General features: G+C 40.2%; 1 protein-coding gene across 1 annotated transcript in view; it reads right to left on the minus strand.

Annotated features, from left to right (window-relative positions):
* The window catches only part of LOC131975982 (raftlin-like), a 140,171-nt gene that overhangs the window by 26,680 nt on the left and 96,458 nt on the right, over window positions 1–17,033 (minus strand). Inside the window, exon 7 of the mRNA XM_059338835.1 lies at window positions 6,731–6,849. Within this exon, the coding sequence (XP_059194818.1) occupies window positions 6,731–6,849 (119 nt within the window). The remainder of the gene's footprint in view (window positions 1–6,730; window positions 6,850–17,033) is intronic.

Below are 17,033 nucleotides of genomic sequence, written 5' to 3' on the forward strand. Positions count from 1 at the left end.
ACTAAATAAATAAAAATGAATGACCTAATAAAAATAATGAATGCATTTTTGTAATTTTAGCCTCTTAGAACCATTGTCTCATCTTAATTGTCAGCAGGGACAATCTTGGGTTTATTATCACTCTAATTATTCAATTAACAGTTTAGAATGATTGTAATCATACACACCGTCTTTCTTATACCTTCTTGGAGTGCTACAACCAACATTACAGAAATGCTTTTGATTTGCACTGTTAACGGATGTTCAAATCTATAAATCTGTTGAAAACAATGGTTACTTTTGAGTCTTGAAAATGGAAGTAAAATAGTAAAAATCTCAGAAATGGCAGTGAACGAGGTTCAAAAACCTTCATCTTAAGTCTGCAGGAGCGGTGTATACTAATGATAAGTTTATTTGTTTTACTGAACATGTTGTCATACAATATGCTATGACAACTTCTCCATGGTTTAAGTAAAGTGACTGATATGGGAAAACGAAAGCAACCAATCAGAGCCGAGCAGTCTCAAACACAAAAAAACCCCTGATCAAATGTGAATCTAGATTCCATTGGCTATTTCTCGCCTTTTAATGTTTTTAGAAACATATTTTAATGACTTTTGTTTAGCTGTAACATGAGAAAGTTTGTGACCAGTTGAGCAAACATTCAAATTCTGTTTGTTTTACTTACAAACTGTAGCTTTATGAAATATGAATACAAGTTCTCTATATAAAATATAAAAAGACACTACTTTGCAACAGTTGCTTAATACTAGGCTGCTTTGGTTCTGAAACAGTCCCGTATACTCTTGTAGGTTTTCATCTGTCATCCTGTCACTCAATCGCAAATCGCTCAAACTGTGGGAAATAATCGCTTTTTGTCATTTTGTACGTATCCCATCCAATAGGAGTTTAAATTTTATGACAGTACCTTATGTGTGGAGTTTAATCTTATCACTTCCTGTTCTCCATCTGAGTTACATGTGTAATAGTCACGTGATTGTGAAAATACTTTTTTGGGGGTGTTTGCTGTCTTTGTTCATCAGTGATTGGCTCCTCACTTGAAAAATGTAATTAAGATATTAGTCACTGAAAAAGTAATTAAAGTTGTTATATTGCTTGTGCTCCATTTTTTCGTAACGCAGCAAAACTGTGTTTAAACTCCAGAGCCTCCACACGTCGTGCATTCTGTTTAACATCTCATTGTTAAGTAAAAATATCATTATCAACAGTATTATGCACATGTATTCACTAGTAATGTGATGTCTTGCAGCTCATCACCTGTAGATCTGACTCAGCACTTTTAACATCCTCTGAATAGTTGTTACTTCTATATTTCTTTATATAAAGGAACAATTAAAAACAACTTTTCTTTTCTTTTCTTCCGTGGTGAAAGACACCGTCCCTGAGATGATACACTCCCACTTGACGACAATATAAATGATTGCTTGCACTCAGTGAAACGGTTTGTTTTCCTCTTCTTCTTCTCTGAGCTTCATACATCCAAACCACCTGTCAGACTTTTAGATAAATAAAACCATAAAGCACCAGGGGGAGAAGAAGGTGACGTGTATAAAGAAGAAGAAGGGAGGAAAAAAAACACCCGCAATCAATATCCTGCCTTATTTTCCATTGTAATTATCCCGACACTGAGACAATAATGAGCTGTGAGGGTACTTTGCATATCAATTTAAGGCAGTTATCACAATGAATGGGGGTGATGTGAGGCCCTGATCGCCCTTTGTGAAAGAGTGTCTCGTCAATCTGATCTGGCATGGCACAGATTGCTCGGGTGAAACAGTTTTTGATAAAGTCCCAGTGGAAGAGTTGATTGGATCTCCTGGAACACTGGGTGTGGGCTCCACGTCGTTCACCGCTGACGTTTCCGAGGAAGCCTTGAAATCCATTAAGCTGTAACAGTATTACCATTCATCTCAGAGGAGCACAGGCTCTGCTGCTGCCAGACTACTGCAAAAGTAGCTTTTTTATTGGCACATGTGGCCATCAGCGCTGGGCTGGACAATCAGAGAGCCACATTTGGGGGACAAAAGTCTCCTTTCACACTTGGACAGCCACAGGCCGCAAAAAGTCTAAATTCAATTACAGAGATAGCATCTACAAACACATACAGACACACCAAACCTAAGTCATCCACTCAAACACATGCACATACAGCTTCATGCACAAACATGTACACACACACACACACATACATATGGATGAAAGGCAATGAAATGGCCGCAAACCCTTCAACTCCAGACAGAAATCAATTTCCAACTTGGAACTTGTGCTGAGGAGAGACGCTAATCGGCGGGCAGATAAGGGCTTGTTTGCTCCTGATAAGACAAGCGACCGCGACACATGTCCCATAAATTGAGATTTGCCAGATTTGCCTTTGGGGTTGTTGGGGGGAAAGGATGGCTGTAGAGTGAGGAGGGGGTGGAAGGGCACAGTATCTGAGTGACAGCTGATTCAATGGTGGAGGACCAGACTTTATAAGAGGATTTGTGCACTAAACAGGGCTTAGATGTATCGTTGAACAATGTTGAGTGACATTATTTATAAAAGTAACTCAGAGTACTTTTGCTTTACCAAAAGTTCTCGAAAGTCCGCTCACTCTGCGTGTTTCAACTACAAGTTAGCCCCCAGAGGGATTTAGAGACTCTGGAGGTGACGTATGGTTTTCGCCGTCGCTAACTCTGCACAATGTCAGCAGCTGAAAGCAGCATGGCTAATTATGCACAGAGTCTCCGCTGATCATAAACATAGTGATTGTGAATTAACCAGCATCACTAACTGTGCACAGAGTGTCTGGTGCGGTGCTTGTTGTAAACAAACAGAGATCGCTAAGTGAACACCTCCTGCAGCAGCAGCACATACACACTGTACTGCTACAGAGCTAACTGTCGCTAACTGAGGCTCTTCTTAACAAGCCGGCCTCCGGCTTGTAAGTGGCTCGTTAAGAAGAGTAAGAAGGAGTCGCTGGATTTGTCTCCAGTCACTTTCTTGAAAAATAGTAGCTAAGGGGGTCTGAAAAGTCGCTAAATTCAGCAACAAAGTCACTAAGTTGGGAACACTGCTTCGCCGGCTTTTACAAATGGAGTGTGTTGTTGTCGTGTAGAGTACTACGTCACATCCTGCTTAGTGATCTATCCAATCAGTAACCAGGCTGTTTCCAGGGGAGAAAAAAGACCCTTCTCTTCTACAGGGACGAAAAAAAGTCCAGAGAAAAGTGCTCTCCGGACTGCTCGTATTCAAAATAGGGGTGTTTTGGCAAGTGAGACCCGCCTCATTCCGGGTTTTGCCCGGTAGTGGAAACAGCCCTAAACATCCTCTTTGTAAGTGATTGCCCATCTTGGTGTATTGTCCAGAGCACATGCAGCCTGCTGTCCTTTGAATGCACTGACTCTGCCGCCCAGCAGTCTGCAGCCCATAATTTCTATGTCTGCAGGCTAATAACAGAATGACTGACGTAATATCTCCATTACAGCTCAATCATGTTGTATTACAAGTGAACAGTGGTGGAAGAAGTATTCAGATGCTTTACTTTAGTAAAAGAACTAATACCACACTGTGAAATGACCCCACAATAAGTAAAAGTTCTGCATTCAAAACTTACTGAAGTAAAAAATACAAAAGTATTGGAAGGTGTACTTAAAGTATCAAAAGTACTCGTTATGCAAAATGGACCCACTCGGATTTTATAACTATATTCCTAAGTTCAATTTAAAAAAAAAAAAAAAAAAGTCTAATCACTTTAAATTGATCATGTTTTTCATATTAAATCTCAACCTGTAAAGTAACTAAAGCTGTCAGCTAAATGTACTGGAGTAAAAAGTACAATATTTGCCTCTAAAATGTAGTGAAGTAGAAGTATAAAGTTATATAAAATGGAAGTACTCAAGTAAAGCAAAGGTACCTCAAAATTGTACTTAAGTACAGTACTTGAGTAAATGTACTTAGTTACCTTCCACCACTGCAAGTAAACATAGAATTCAGGAGGTTACATGCATAAACTACAAGGGGTTTATACAGCATATGTTTTTTTTTCCTTGCAGTTAAACTGCATTATTTAAAGTAGCTAACAACTGAGCAGAGGCATATTGGGTGCCTCTAAGAAAAACAATATAAAACACAGCTCATAGTTTACAGTGCATCACGTTGCAACATGCAACATGTTAACTAGATCTATGTTTAGTTACTTGCTACAAAGAGGTACATCTCAAAAAATAAGAATATCATGAAAAAGTTCAATATTTTTTTCAACAATTTAAGAAAGTGAAACTCATACATTATATAGATTCATTACACATGGAGTGAAATATTTCTTGTAATTTTGATGATTCAGGCTTAGAGATAATGAAAACACAAAACTCAGTGTCTCAGAAAATTGTAAAAAAGTTCAATATGTGAGTCCTGGGTCAGTGGTGATTTGGGGCCACGTCCTCTGCTGCTGTTGGTCCACTGTGTTTTCTGAAGTCCACAGTCAACATAGCAGCCATCTAGCAGGACATTTTAGAGCTCTTCATGCATCCACAAGTAGGGATGACGACGATCGATCGGCAACTGTTCGGATCAGCCCGATATGATAAAAAAAACGATCGATCGGAAAATCAGATCAAAGGTTAAAATCACCGATCCCATCGCATTATACGTACATGTGCTTTACAAGTGTTTGTTATGGTGTGATATACATTCTGGATCCAAAGGTGGCGGTAGTGCGCCGAAGCGCTGCCGCTTTAAAACGAAGAAGAAGTGTTGTGTTGTGGTCACGCAGCCTGCATGCACCTACACACACCCACAACATGTCTGCCATATGGAACTTTATCCAAGTGAGTGAGTCCGATGTCACACACGCTAGCGGCAATTTATGCAAACGTTTAGACATTTAGAGAAATGTTAGTGTGAGAGTGAGCAATAATAATATGTTACACTGTACTGTGTAACAATGTGCAATAATGCCACCAATGTTCAGACTGGCATTTTGAGTTTGTTTAGCCTGTTAAATAGGCTCAATTTTTATTTGAATTTTATCTTATACGTTATATGCAACAATACAGCCATTTAAATGGGTAATATCAATAAATGAGTGAACTTTCAACATGAAGCTCTTGCCTGTTCTTGACTGCCCTATAGAGGCCATGTTGGCATATTGTTTTCCACAGTGCCACTGCTGCTATGAAGGAATATTAAAGTTACTGCTATGCAATAAATAAAGGTCAATCTAGGTAATCTATTAGTATCTAGTAAATAAATGGTTACAAGGTTAACATAAATTAAAGACTATAGGCCTGTGCATGAGTGGATGAATTGATGGGGATATTAATATCGTCCTACATGATCGATCGGTTCTGATCGGTAATCGGATCAGTGAGGCTTTATGTGATCGGTATCGGTCCCAAACCTGATCGGACCATCTCTATCCACAAGCTCTTTGGAGATGCTGCTTTCATTTTCCAGCAGGACTTGGCACCTGTCCACACTGGCAAAGGTACCAAAAGCTGCTTCAGTGACCATGGTGTTACTGGGCTGGACTGGCCAGCACACTGGGCTGACCTGAACCCCATAGGAGTCTATGGGCTGTTGTCAAGAGGAAGGTGAGAGACACCAGATGAGCTGAAGGCTGCTATAAAAGCAACATGGTGCTGTAGGCTGATCTCCTCCATGCCACCAAGTATTAATGCACTAATTTGTGATTCAAAAGGAGCCCAACCAAGTACTGAGTGTATAGAAATGAACATACTTTTCAGAAGCGTGACATTCGTGTTTAAAATGTCCTTTTTTTTAATTGATCTGTAATATTCTAATTTTCTGAGAGACTGAGTTTTGTGTTTTCATCATCTGTAAGCCAGAATCATCAAACTTACAAGAAATACAGGCTTAAAATATTTCACTCTTTTAACGATATTTGAGATGTACCTGTATATGAGCACTGACACAACGGCAGGATTATGACTAATGTTAAGACTCCACAGAGCAGCAAAGAAAAGGCAACAGTGTGAATACATGTGGAGTTTTCTTTTTCTGTTGCTGCAAAAGGAACAGGGGTATATAATATAGGAGTAACAGATTGTTGAATACCACAATATCCTTGTAAGTCTTTTTCTGATATTGATTTGTGACAAATGGAAGAAAAAAGCCTGCTACAAACCTTCAGAGCAGCTTCAGTGACCCTTGGCACAGATTCTCTAAGTCTCTGAACTGAGACGTAAACACTATTTTTCCAACAGATATTCCCTCATTTGGTGTTTTGATGTGGTGGCGAGCCCTGTCTGACATGACGTCGTTTCCAAATCTCCCATTCATGTTGATTTGGGTTGAGCTGTGGTGACCATGAAGGCCACAGCTCATGATTCATTTTCATTGTCATCAAACCATTCAGTAAGGCCTGAAGCATCTGTATTACTTATTATGTTTCTCTACTCATTTAATCAGGTTTTTATCTTTAAAGAAATATCAAGATATGGCAAAAACTGATTTCAGGTCTGTGGTGGAGCACTTAATCGCCGCCATGACCTCTACTTGTTACTTTACCCCCTCCCTTCCATAGAGAACCTTGGCATTGGACATAAATCCTGAGGTGTATAATCATCCAATGTGTAATCTGGATGTGTAATTCCTTGGATACTAAGCTGTTGTAATTACAAGTAGCCTGGCATCATTAGTTTGGACAGCAGAATAATTTTATGCAACCTTTTAGACAAGAGCACAAAACCCATGACACTGTGAGGGAAAGAAAAATCACTCCACTCACATTAATGACGGTCCACTGCTCCACCACGATGGCGTCGAATGTCGGGGTCGGTGTGCTCGGCTCGCCCTCGCTCGCCTCCTGGAAGATGAAGACACTTTCCACCGACTTAGGCAGCATATCTGCAGAAAAGGAGAAAAAAAATCGAGGCGTGAAAAGAGTATTTACTGGATGTAGCGTGTCTGTCTTGTCTCTGTGGCTCCTTTAGGCCCTCCAGGCCAGAGGAAATGGAATGATATCACTCAGCCACATTCACACACAACCCTTTATTACATAGCCAGTGGTGTGGGCCATTTGTATGAGCAATGTGCACTTATACATTATGCAGGGAGACAGTGTAAAAGAAGGGAGCAGGTATTCCCCTTCTGGGATGTTAAAAAAGAAGAGGAGACATTATGCGCTACATCAGTGGTTTTAAGGACCCGGAGCTCTTCTGGTTTTCATGCTCGACAGCTAAACAAAGGCTAATTACAGCTGGGAAACAAGGTGAATGCAATAGCTGATAGGATTCAGGGAATCGGGACTGAAAGCCACTGCTTTAAAAAAGATGGACAGATTTTAAGCGACGGCAAAATGTAGCCACTGATTTAATGAAGTCAGTCCGTCAGGCACAGAAGTACAAATCCTTTTGCTAAGCCTGCATAATTCACCTTAAAAAAGACTTGAATTAAGTGAACCACATAAAGACATTGACGTTGATGCTTTAGGCCACTGGTGAGATTGTGTGCTGCTGACCAAATAGATTTTCTTAGCTTCTCTTGTGTTGGAAGTTAACAATCGCTGGATTGGCATCTGAGACAGAAACACCCCCCCTGGCCCCCGAGAGCCGGGACCCCTCTCCACCCGACGTCTCTTGTTATTCATTTGATGCACGTGCACATTACATGCAGGCACACACAAACACGCACACATGAACACAATACACGCCCCGTGGTCCAGTCTTCCCGGCTGGCCTGAGTGCTTTCTCATTACTCCCACACCATTTACACACTAATGCAGTTTGCCTGGGCCCAGGCACCAATACGAGACACTCCACATTTCATTACTGGGCCCTAATAATAGGGGGATGAGAGGCGGCTGGAGAGCCCGTGGAGAGAGAGGGAGGGAGGGGAAAGATAGAAAGAGAAGGAGGGAGTGGAGGGATGACAGGCTCTTTTATTTCCCCCTCCCCGAAAACCTATTTAGGACCCGTGCACGCTCAATTGAAGACATCTCTCAGACATCTACTCTCTCAAATACAGACATTGTCGTCGTTCACCCCCTCTTCTCTTCCCCCGCTCCCTCCTATACCCCCTTCCCCCCCTCCCTCCTTTACCCCCTTCCCCCCCAAGTCCAGCGTTTCTCCATCTCATTCGTCAGCCTTTGGCATATAATTGGAAAGAAGCCTTTCCAGAAAATGTGAGGCGCCAAGGCCCACCGTCGGTTCCCTTTACCGCCACGACAGGGATCACTCAGGTGAGATCGACACGGGGTTTCTGTCTCGCTGCTTTAGAGGGAGCGGCCTGTCTCTAGTGATAATACAGACAGTGGCTGAGCAGAGGAGAGAGAAAGCGAGAGAAGGAGGGAAGTGGATGAGAAGGAGTTGGTTGCTGGGGGCGTTGAGTCCGTCAGGGGAATGCACCGGTTGCGTGCACGAATAAACATTATCTTGCGCCTATTGACTGAGAGCTGAGCCGAGCAGCCAGCGGGCCGACTGAGAATAAGTTGTTTACACTTGCAAAAACCACCGTGCGCCCTCAGTAAAATTGCACTCCATCCCCCCGTGACTCACACACTCAAGGTCGTAGGGCGAGGCATGCAAATGCAGTCGCACCAACAACAGGGAGTGACAGCGTTGGGACTGAAAGACACGCAAGCAAATGGAGGGGGAGAGTCAGATAGGTGGAGTGGCAGGGTCACAGCAAGTGACACGCAGCAGCTGAAATCAGCACCCAAATGACAGAAGAGTGGATCAACAACAGGCACCCAGCGAGTGCAGACAATGCTGACACACACAGACTGAAACTTAAAGTGTCAAGCTGGTCCTAGTGTATTGATGTGTGGGTGTTTGAATGTGGATCGAGGTCTTTGGCTGCACATAGCAAGTTAGTTTGGAAGCAGTTTGTTCCCAAGATTCATGGAAATGTTCTCCAACCTGCTGTTACACATGGATTTTGCGCACACTGTGTTTATAATGAGGAAACAGAAGAGAAAGTATACAGGAAATTGTTCCCATGGAGCAGTGTGAAGCTGTGCATCACATACTGCTGCAAAGTCGACCCAAGAATCAAGTATTTCAGCTAGGGATATCATTATTTTCGTAATAATATTAACTTACTGGTTATTTTCTTGATTAATCATTCTGTTTGTTCGTTGGTGAATGTGAGCTAGCCCCAGGTACCACTGTTAGGTCTCATGCAGTTGTGAGAACCGTTTCTAGCCCTCTCCATGTTTGCTTGTGACCTCAGTTCAGAGCTGTGTGCTGCCAGTCCTGGCCCACATACTGAATGTCAATCAAACTCTGGTGAGAGCTGTTTTGAGGCATCACTCAGACTGAGTTTGTTCTAAATCTCATGAACACCTTCTTTACAATATTCACACCACTCTGTTGTGTTTTAAATACCGTATTTCCTCAAATAGTAGCCGGGGCTTCTATTGATAAAAATCAGTTTGGGACCTGGCTAATAATAGGGGCAGGCTATTATTTGAAGGAGGCTTTCATTAAAAAAGAAAATCAGAGCAGTTCTGATCGGCACTTTTTAGAGTGTTTTACACAGCGCATTGTAGCCAGTTACCCGGATGTCGGCCATCTTGGATGTATTCGGATGTAAACACACAATGAACCGCACGCTGAATGTTCATTTTTAAGCAGGATTTAAAATGTCTAAACTACTAAAAAGCCCAAAAGAACATGCGTAAACAGCTCGACTTTACAGAGAATGACTAGGACAGCGGGAGAAACAACCATATTTACCTACAGGACTAACTCGTGTGGCCAAACTTCAAAATACAGGTGTTGTGTGGAAATCTGTTACCCGTCAAATGATGTTTCCTGAATGGTGTTCTCCGTAGCATCACCTCCGCGGTTGGAGTTAGGATTTCAGTTTAAGGTTAGGCCTTGTAGAGAGAACTGTTTGGGATTAAGGTAAACTTGGGCTCATGTTAACAACTTAAAGGAGAACTGGTTGGGGTCAGGGGTCAGGTTGGTGCAGGTTAAGGTAAGGGCTACACATATCGACAGGGGAACAGACTTTGACATAACACCAGTAAGACACCCGGCTTATAAAAGAGGCCGGCTTTTATTTACTAAAAATTGTTTTTACACCCGGTTACTAAATGAGGCCGGTCAATAATAGGGGCCCGGCTTTAAATTGAGGAAATACGGTTGCTTAAACCTGAAAAAAAAATCCTTTAAAAAGCTACAAAGAACATTAGTTTGTGTTATAAAAGGAAAGACACAAATTTACTGCCCACTGAAAGTTGATCTGCTTTCAATTTTGTGTCTCACCAGCGTGTTTCAAAGACACTCTGAGGCATTTGATTGGTACCCGCCTGTTTACAGATGCAGGTGGCCAGTGAACAGGCAGGTTTATCCAAACTGTGAGCCAAAACTATAACAAAGACTCAGGTGTCCAACAGACAGCTGGGGAGAGAAGCAGAGGGAGCGATTCTTTCTGCGTCCTTAAATGCCCTCAAATTCATCTGAGCCTCTGTAGTGTTAGGCTGCATTGTAATAATTTTTTAGTGTTTTTACTTTGATAGCTTGTTCTTTTGGCTTTGAGGACAGACTGGACATGAGGAAATCAATCTTTTGGGGTTCAAAACATTTGGAAATAAAGTGTATTTAGCAATATATTGGTGAAGAACAACAGTTTGGAGCTTGTTGAACATGCAGATTAACCATGGAGAAGTACATTATGTTACACAGTGGTTTGAAATGTTTTTATGGACATTTTGTTGCAACTGGGACCACTCACGATCAAGGTTATAATAGTTTTGGATTTTTCATTAGTTTTAGTTTTAATTTCGTTTTGAATTTTTGTTTTCAAATTCAATTAGTTTTAATTAGTTTTTAGAGTGAGTTTGCTAGTTTTAGTTTAGTTTTTATCAGTTTTAGTGTTAGTTTTAGGTTTTTTTTAATGGTTGGGTGCGAGATTCAAAGAGCCCCAATAAGGTTATTAACTCTTACAGTTCCGGGTATATTGAATTTTGGTTTGAGAATAGTCTCAATAAACATATTTACCAATGTGTTGCATGTTCCAATAGAAACACTGGATTATTTATGAAAAAAGTTGACAAAGACGAAAACAAAATACATTTTATAATTTCAGTTTGCTTAAGCTAGTTTTGTAACCACATATTACAGTTTCAGTTAGTTATCGGTTTTTAAAAAACTCTTGTTTTTCTTTTTCTTTCAGTTGAAGAAAATGTTTTTTTCAATTCTAGTTTATGTTATTTTGTTAGTTTTCGTTAACTAGAATAACCTTGGTCACGATTGGAAGTGTTCAGTGAAGTTAAACCACAACATATGTATATACAGTAGTCATTGGTATGAGTTTGTGCTATAATTTAATCCACTGGAATCACACAAAACATTCATAATGTGTCCACCTTGTGCTCTCAACCCCATGCAAGTCCAGCCGCCTGCTGCCGAGCCAGAGAGTGACCCCGCCCAAGGTCACGTCTGCTGACATGATTTAAACATGTGTGCCAGGCGCTGCTTCACAGAGCTGCAGACAGGCTGCTGACAGCTTATCTATATTTCAAACAGGATGAGTGGACATCCAGAGAGAGAAAAAGAAAAGGAGACCAGGGTGTCAAATGTGTGTGTGTGTGTGTGTGTGTGTGTGTGTGTGGTGTGTGTGTGTGTGTGTGGATTGGATGTGGCTCTTCCCTGCAGAGCCAAAGGTTTAGCAGCTGGCAGGCTGCTACCTGTGAGTTACCAGGCAGACTTCAGCTGGTAGAGGAGGGACAGAGGACTGGATACCAGCGGGTGTTTCTAAATGAATCGCCTATTTGCTCTGGCCTAAATACAGAAGATACAGGGTTAATACTCCAGGTTGGCAAGCCCTTCTTAATCTTTATTAATATTCATTCATTTCAATTTTCCACTAAGTTACAGCTGATATGTTCTGATATTGTATGAGCCCAGCCACATGTACAGGCCAGTAAACCGCGAGGGTGATGGTGAGAAATTTGCCTTCTTCCAGCTGTGGAGGGGATTTATCCTCCATCCACCCTGGGAATTACACGCACCGGCAATTACACACTGAATATTTTACATTTCTAACATGGCAAAACTTCAAGATAACCATATTTTTTGTGACTAAAGCTTATGTGGGAGTAATCATTTCCTTCACTAGACACAGAGGACTGTCTTTCAGTGGGGAAAAAATAATAAAACAAAAACAAAACTTCAGTATCATTTACATTTGTGGATCATCACCAACGCTGTCGAACCCTTTGTTGGACATGTGTCTGCTGAGATACTGATTTATGGGATTATCCCAGTGCTCATGAGAATTTTAAATGAAACATCTTCACTTCACATTCACTCATTTAAGCCTTGCAACTGTGAACATGATCTACTTTTTTATTTAATAGTGGGTGCTCATGTTGAGCCTAGCTAATGCAGCGTTTCCTCTGGTTGATTTGCGCTCACACTGTGATTAAAGTGTTCCAAGTTTATGGGTTTTAGTTTAAACATCAGTGGTTCACAACCAGGGGTCAGGAACCACCAGGGGTCCTTAAAGGAGTTCCCGATGTGAGCTGGGATATTTTTTTACAGTCTATGGCTGGGATTGGCTCCAGCCCCCCGACCTGCGACCCAAGTTTGGATAAGCGGTTAGGGAGAATGAATAATTATACAAGGTTCCTTTAGTTCACCTGCAACTAGCAAACAGCCTTATTAACAACTCTTTCAATCCCACCGATCAGAGGCATGGATTTATAATTACAGCGGCATGGTTTAGTCAGGCAGAATAAACTAACTCAACTATAGAACCCTGTGGCCCTGTAGTTGCTCTACTACCTGGGATTGGAGAAGGGGGATGGCAGGTAAGAGCCACAACATATATAATTCTGATCACAGGTTTCACTTCCTTCCTCAACTGTATTTTACAGCAATATCATTTTGGTCTTAATCATATCCAACAACTATGATCTTTACAGATGGAGGATCCATGAAGTGAAATCTATCTCTGCGACTCCTATAGGATTATATAGATTTCACTTCATTATAATGTGCAAGGAAACACAGCGGTAGAACCTCTGACTGCAGCTCAGAGTTGGAATGGACACATGCTGTGTTGTCAAAGTCTGTAAACATATAACTACAACCACATAGACACACATTCATGCACCCAGCAGATATGCACACAAGTAAATGCACACATGCACAAACAGCAGTTCTAATTCCACCTCTCGTCAACTTTTCTCTCAGAGAAACGCTTGCACATGGTTTCCCTTGCGTGAATTTCTTTTCACAGCAAAAAAAACCTTATTTGAATTTCATATTCCACGTCTCTCTCTCTCTCTCTCTCTCTCTCTCTCTCTCTCTCTCTCTCTCTCTCTCTCTCTCTCTCTCTCTCTCTCTCTCTCTCTCTCTCTCTCTCTCTCTTTTCCCTCCCTCCAAATTTAGAAACCAGTGAGGGCTGACTGTCATGCATATGAATAGCTCAATGTCTCACAACCGGGCTACAAATCGTCATTGTGGCTCTGGAGATAGCTTAAACTATACAAGTAACAAAGGCAAACTCCCCGTCAACACCATTACTGTCAGTTTTTTAGTAAACAAGCTCAACCCCCACACACAGCTCCAACTCCAGGGAGGCATTGTGAACGTATGTGTACTTTGTGTGTGTAAATGGGTGTATGTGTGCGTCTTTGAAGGTATATGTGGATGCATGTAGGCCTGCTGTGTATGTGTTTGCAGGCAGTGCAGACAGTTTGTATGAATCTTTAATGCGTGTCTTATGACAGTGGGGCCTGTGTGCAGCTTAGGATATCTATAAATTCAATATTGCTACAATATCCCAGTCTGTGACTCGGGGGGTGTGGTCTCACTCACTCCCTGCAAACAATGCTGCCACACCACCAGACAGGACTTGCACCATGTGAGCGGCCTGTCGTGCACACACTACACATGCGTATGCAAACAATGCCCCCCTAATGCTTTCTCATCCAGCTTCACCATGGAAACCCATCTTTTGAAGGAGCGTGGGGACACGGTGCGTTTTTGTGTGTAAATGTGCATCCCTCTGGACCGTGCCAAACAGCCGACTGGCAGACAATAGAAAGGTAGCACAGTGTTTAGGAAAAGGCCAGAGTCGTGGACTGACTGCAGGAACATGGACACTTATGCACATGGTGAAACAAAAGATCTATAAACTCAGCAACATAAACAACTCTAAAAACAACTACTACTATCAGTTTCATGCTACTTGCAATAAACAAAATCATTTTTAACTCTAATCCTATTTTCAATCTTGCAAATCATTTTATCTTAAGTAAAATAAGGGGTTAACGTAGGGCTGGGCGATATGGACTAAAAGTCATATCCTGATATATTTAGGCTGAAAATCGATATACAATATATATCCCGATAATTTTATCGCAAAGTGAGAGCAAATGTTCAGTCAAAGTCAAAGCCAGTAGTCACAAGTAGTTTTATTGGAACCGTTTATTTAACTGAACATAAATACTGTATAACAACAGGAGAACCTTTAAAAAAAAAAAAAATCAAAGCACCATAAAGTGCACATAAAAATAAAAAAAAATCTTAAATAAAAATAGTGTATAAAATAAAATTGGCCAATCTTTTTCTGAAATAAATATATTTATATGAGAAAAGAATAACATTTCAAAATAACTGAATATGACAAACCCTAATAAGGGCAGCATTTATATATAAAGAAAGAAAAAAAATTGAACTATATCAATATATTCGATATGGTCTAATTCCATATCACATTTAAAAATATAGCGATATATCTTTTATATCGATATATCGCCCAGCCCTAGGTAAACTTCTTATACATGCATTAATATAAGCACAAGGACATCATAAAGATCAGTGAGATGAAATAATACATAATGGAGCAAACTATTCTGTGCAATAAACCACTTTATATGAAGGTCATAAACTGATATATCACTACTACTGCAAATATGGCCTGCTTCTTCATAATTATTTAATTCATATTTGATATGAGCCAGCCAGCCACATTGTCCGTTCCTCCTTCACCCCTCCATGATTAAGATATGCGGCTCTTTGAGTGCTTTCAAGTTGATTATAAATCATGCTACTATCTGGAATTTAGCTATTATATGCACAGAGCTGCATGGATAATTAATTTTCAATCAATTACTGAATTATGGGCTTTGCATAACAATAGTGCAATTATGAACATTTTTTAATGTATGGTTTACTTTTAGAGGTTGCTGTTGACTCTCAGCGTTGGCACTGAAATAGATCCTTATCATATTTGGGTGGATGACTCATACAGAAATCTGTTGCATTTTCAAAAATGCCAAATTGGACTTTATAATCTGTCTCAGATTACGCGGCATTACAACCTCTAAAAACTTTCCAATCAGGCAGGTTTTCAGGATTTTAAGATGAGAGTCTCTGGTTCAAATGAGGACCAGCATCTCTCAGATCTCTCCCATCCTCCAGGCTATTTTCCTGTGAGCAAGGCACTTCAGACAGAGGCTCTTAGAAGTGGAGGGTTGCAGTTGTACCAGCCAACTCCCAGATATAATAAAAAGTGAAGGAGGACATCACTAAACATGACTAAGAGTCTGCAGCCATCAAAGCAGCCCTGTGGGGCTGTACGTGCTTTCAGACAGATGCTAGTGTCAGCATGCTAACACGCTGAAGTTTATTAGGTTTAAAGGTGCAAAACACGGCGTTCACAACATTTAATGGCAGCAAACAGCTGCTTTACAGATACAGTGGAGAAATTGTGTGTTTAAATTCAAGCTTCTCTGTTCTTTGTTGACAATAACAAATTGAAAAACAAAACGTTATTTTCCAGACATGTACAGGGTTTTTCATATTTTTGCAAATGCCATAAAAAAGGTGAATATCTTTTATTATAAATATTATGCTCATGAAATAGACGATGAAATATGCATATAAATGTAATGTTTTTTTTTTTTTTTTTTTACAGTATTATTCAATTGCTTATTGGTCTTGAATGTTAAATAACAGTGAACTCTGTAAAAAAAAAATATATTGCTGAATGTAAAATAAAGGCAACTTTCTGATCTTTTACAGTAACATTTAATGTAAAAAAAAAGTTTCAAAATATGTTAAAAAGTCTTGGCAAACACTTACGTAACATTAACATATACAATATATATATATATATATATATATATATATATATATTATATATACATATTACTTTTTTTATTTTGGTGTCTCACTTAACACCGTTCTGCAATTCTTGGGACTGTTTACAGTAGCGCTACCACCAGCTCAGCCACTGCCATGCTGAGAGTCGTGTGCAGGCATCTTCTGAATATGGATGCTCTTCGTGTACAGCCACGTAAATTTGACATGTTCTCCATCTTTGTTTAGCAAGTTAGCATGCTATTATTTGCTAATTAGCACAAAACACAAATGAGGCCAATGGTAATGTCATTAGTTTTGCAGGTATTAGGTCAGAAATCAAATTATCCGACCACTGGTTAGCCATCAAATATGTAGAGTCATTTCACTCAAAACCACTAAAATTAACCTCTTGATGGTGCAAGAGGAAAGGTTCTAGAAGTTCTAGAATGACAAGTTTCACAGTTCTAGAATGGTAACGTAGAATCACTAGTGCTAATCTAAACTGATATTATGGTAGTCTAACAAGTTTACAATGTTGAGATACCATTATGGGATGTTTCATTTCCAAGTTCTAGAATGTAAAGTTTCAGAGTTCTAGAATGTAAAGTTTCAGAGTTCTAGAATGTTAAGTCACAGTTCTAGAATGTTAAGTTTCAGAGTTCTAGAATGTTAAGTCACAGTTCTAGAATGTTAAGTTTCAGAGTTCTAGAATGTTAAGTTTCAGAGTTCTAGAATGTAAGTTTTAGAGTTCTAGAATGTAAGTTTCAGAGTTCTAGAATGTTAAGTCACAGTTCTAGAATGTTAAGTTTCAGAGTTCTAGAATGTAAGTTTTAGAGTTCTAGAATGTAAGTTTCAGAGTTCTAGAATGTTAAGTCACAGTTCTAGAATGTTAAGTTTCAGAGTTCTAGAATGGTAACGTAGAATTGTAGAATGGTAAAAAAAAAAGTCTCTAGTGCTGATCTACACGAATATAATGGCTGTCTAACA

This window comes from Centropristis striata, chromosome 8 (assembly GCF_030273125.1).
Source record: "Centropristis striata isolate RG_2023a ecotype Rhode Island chromosome 8, C.striata_1.0, whole genome shotgun sequence".
NCBI classification, from domain to species: domain Eukaryota; kingdom Metazoa; phylum Chordata; class Actinopteri; order Perciformes; family Serranidae; genus Centropristis; species Centropristis striata.